Source organism: Argentina silus (genome assembly GCF_951799395.1).
Source record: "Argentina silus genome assembly, chromosome: 3".
In the NCBI taxonomy this organism is placed as follows: Eukaryota; Metazoa; Chordata; class Actinopteri; order Argentiniformes; family Argentinidae; genus Argentina; species Argentina silus.
Window position 1 is genome coordinate 21,522,703 of NC_139657.1, and position 2,500 is coordinate 21,525,202.

The following is a 2,500-nucleotide window of genomic DNA, read 5'->3' on the forward strand; positions in this document are numbered from 1 at the left end:
GCTCATTATAATGGGTTTAAAACTCTCCGGTACCCTTGCAAAATGTGAGCAGTGCCCCCCCCCCCCCCCCCTTCCACTCCCTGTCCACTATCTACTAGACCTCAACCTATCCTCACACTCTACATCTATACCTTCACTTGTCTTATCCCTATAACTACATCTATACCTGCCTTACCCGATCATCCCACATCCAAATCCTTCCAAACTCTATCCCAGTGGATTCTTATCCTCACATTCTACATCTAAATCTATACCCTCACTCATCTTGTCCCTCTTTCTAACCTACATCTATGTTCACCTGACTGAACCAATACCCTCATCCAAATCCTGCCACACACCCTTCAAACTCACACTCCATTCCACACTCCCTCTCACCCCAAAGTCACCCGATCTCCAACATGTACTTTATGTTCCAGTGGAGGCTGGTGGAGGTAGAAATGGAGGACAGGCACGTTGTAATGCATGGAATGGAATGAGGAATGTTATCAAACACATGTCCTCCGATTTCTACCTCCACCAGCCTCCACTGGTTTGTACTGTATATACCCCGACGTCCTCTAAATCTATACCTACTGTATTTACCACTGTTTTACCTAACCTGGCCCATATCATATCTCCATTCACTCTCCATACTGTCCACTGTCTAGTACCATTGCCCTCCTGCTCACTGTCACTTTAAAGCCCCTCTCTCACTCTTCTTATGTCTGGTTGATCTCATGGTCATCAAGCTCATCATATTTTCCATCACATTTGACACCATACATTTATGACTAGTATTGTTTCATGCTGTGCAATTACACCATATGACTCCATACCATCCAGTTCAATGGCAGGTATGTATAGACTCTGCCATCATGATATATTGATTTACAAGGAGAGCCACTCAATTGTATTCAGTCAGCATCATAATCCACCCATATTTGATGACTCAGATATATGCATGTTTCTCTCTACTTCATGCACTCCATCTCACCATCGTTGGTGTGGGGGTCACTAACACTAAGCTCTCTTTTCCTCTCTTTGACCTCCCCCTTTCTTTCTTTCTTCCTCTCCTCTTCTTCCCACCTCCTTGTTCTTGTTCTCTTTCTCCTCCTTCCACCTCCCTTTGCCTCTGCCTTTCCCTACAATTGTCTGGCTCCTTACCCTCCTCCTCCTCTCCCTCCTCTCTCTTCCTCCCATCCTCTCTTACTCCTCCTCCTCTTTCTCTTCCTCCTTTCTTCCCTCTCTCCTGTGTAGACCACATAGCCCACATCATTGAGCTGCTGGGCTGTATTCCGCGGCACTTTGCGCTCTCCGGAAAATATTCCCGGGAGTTCTTCAACCGAAGAGGTAGCACTGGGGAAAGTGCTGGTGAGACTGACTGACACACAGGCACCTGGATGGACACACTGATACAGTACAGATGGACGGACAGTACAGATGGACGGACAGATATACAGAGCAGGGGGAGTGGGGAGATTATATATTATTTAATAAACAGTCAATTGATCTATTGAAAGACAGTGCGAGGTAACTGGCCATGATTTTAATATGCACATTGATTAAAGGGATAGTTCACTCTTTTTTAAGTTTTACCCCATTGCCACAGTAAGAGGAGATATTTTCCTTCTTTAAGATTATTATTCAGATGAGTCATCATACTGTTCGCCAGTCTCTATTGGCTACAGGTGAGTTTGGTTCGTCCGTCTATCTGTCCGTGAGATGGCTCCTCCAGGCAGCAGTGTGTCCGTCAGTCACCCTAGCGTGAGAGTGTGTGTGTGCATGCTGTAATGCTGTCCCGTGCCTGTTCTCTTGTGGCGTGGCGGCGGTGGTCAGATCACATCGCTCTGGTCATGGAGCTGCTGGGGAAGGTCCCACGCAAAGTGTTCGCCGCCGGGAAGTTCAGCCGAGAGTTTTTCTCCAAGAAAGGTAACGTCACAACACTTAGCTTGAAGCTACCCTGACGAGGCAAAGAGGAGAAGCACACAGATTAATATTTATGAATTTAACCTATTTAGCTAGGTTAGTCGTATGTAGTCTTTGAGATAACATTTCATTTACAGTAGGGACCTGGTCCTACGGTATACACACAGTATGTCTAAATGTAAATGCACTTATACACATTGACATACCACCGATTACAGTTGTTACACTTGTCAACATAAGATTGAAGGCTGCAGACTAGTTATGTGTAGAAGCCTAATGTAGTTGGCTGCCTCTTCAGTGGATACCTTCCAATGAAAACGTTCCCATAGTGACCACATATACAGTCACAATACAGAAATAGCATAGATACTGCAGACCCATTTAAAGCAATTAAAATGTTGGCTATCCTAAAAGCCATTGTAGTACAACCAATACTAGCATAGTCATACTGCTACTTAGGAGTAACACCAGTAATGACATAGTCGCATACACTCTACACCACTTGAATGGGTTCTGCCTGTCTGCCTGTGTGTGTTATACTGTATGTCTCTTCTCCTCTTTGGTAAGTAACTGTACATGTCTCTATTTGAAACTG

The 2,500-nt window shown here is 44.9% G+C and overlaps 1 protein-coding gene across 1 annotated transcript in view; it reads left to right on the forward strand.

The window, feature by feature from the left end:
- The window catches only part of LOC310802224 (SRSF protein kinase 2-like), a 42,952-nt gene that overhangs the window by 36,964 nt on the left and 3,488 nt on the right, over positions 1-2,500 (forward strand). Inside the window, exons 11-13 of the mRNA XM_083666515.1 lie at positions 1,237-1,350; positions 1,668-1,696; positions 1,743-1,908. Of these exons, the coding sequence (XP_083522641.1) occupies positions 1,237-1,350; positions 1,668-1,696; positions 1,743-1,908 (309 nt within the window). The remainder of the gene's footprint in view (positions 1-1,236; positions 1,351-1,667; positions 1,697-1,742; positions 1,909-2,500) is intronic.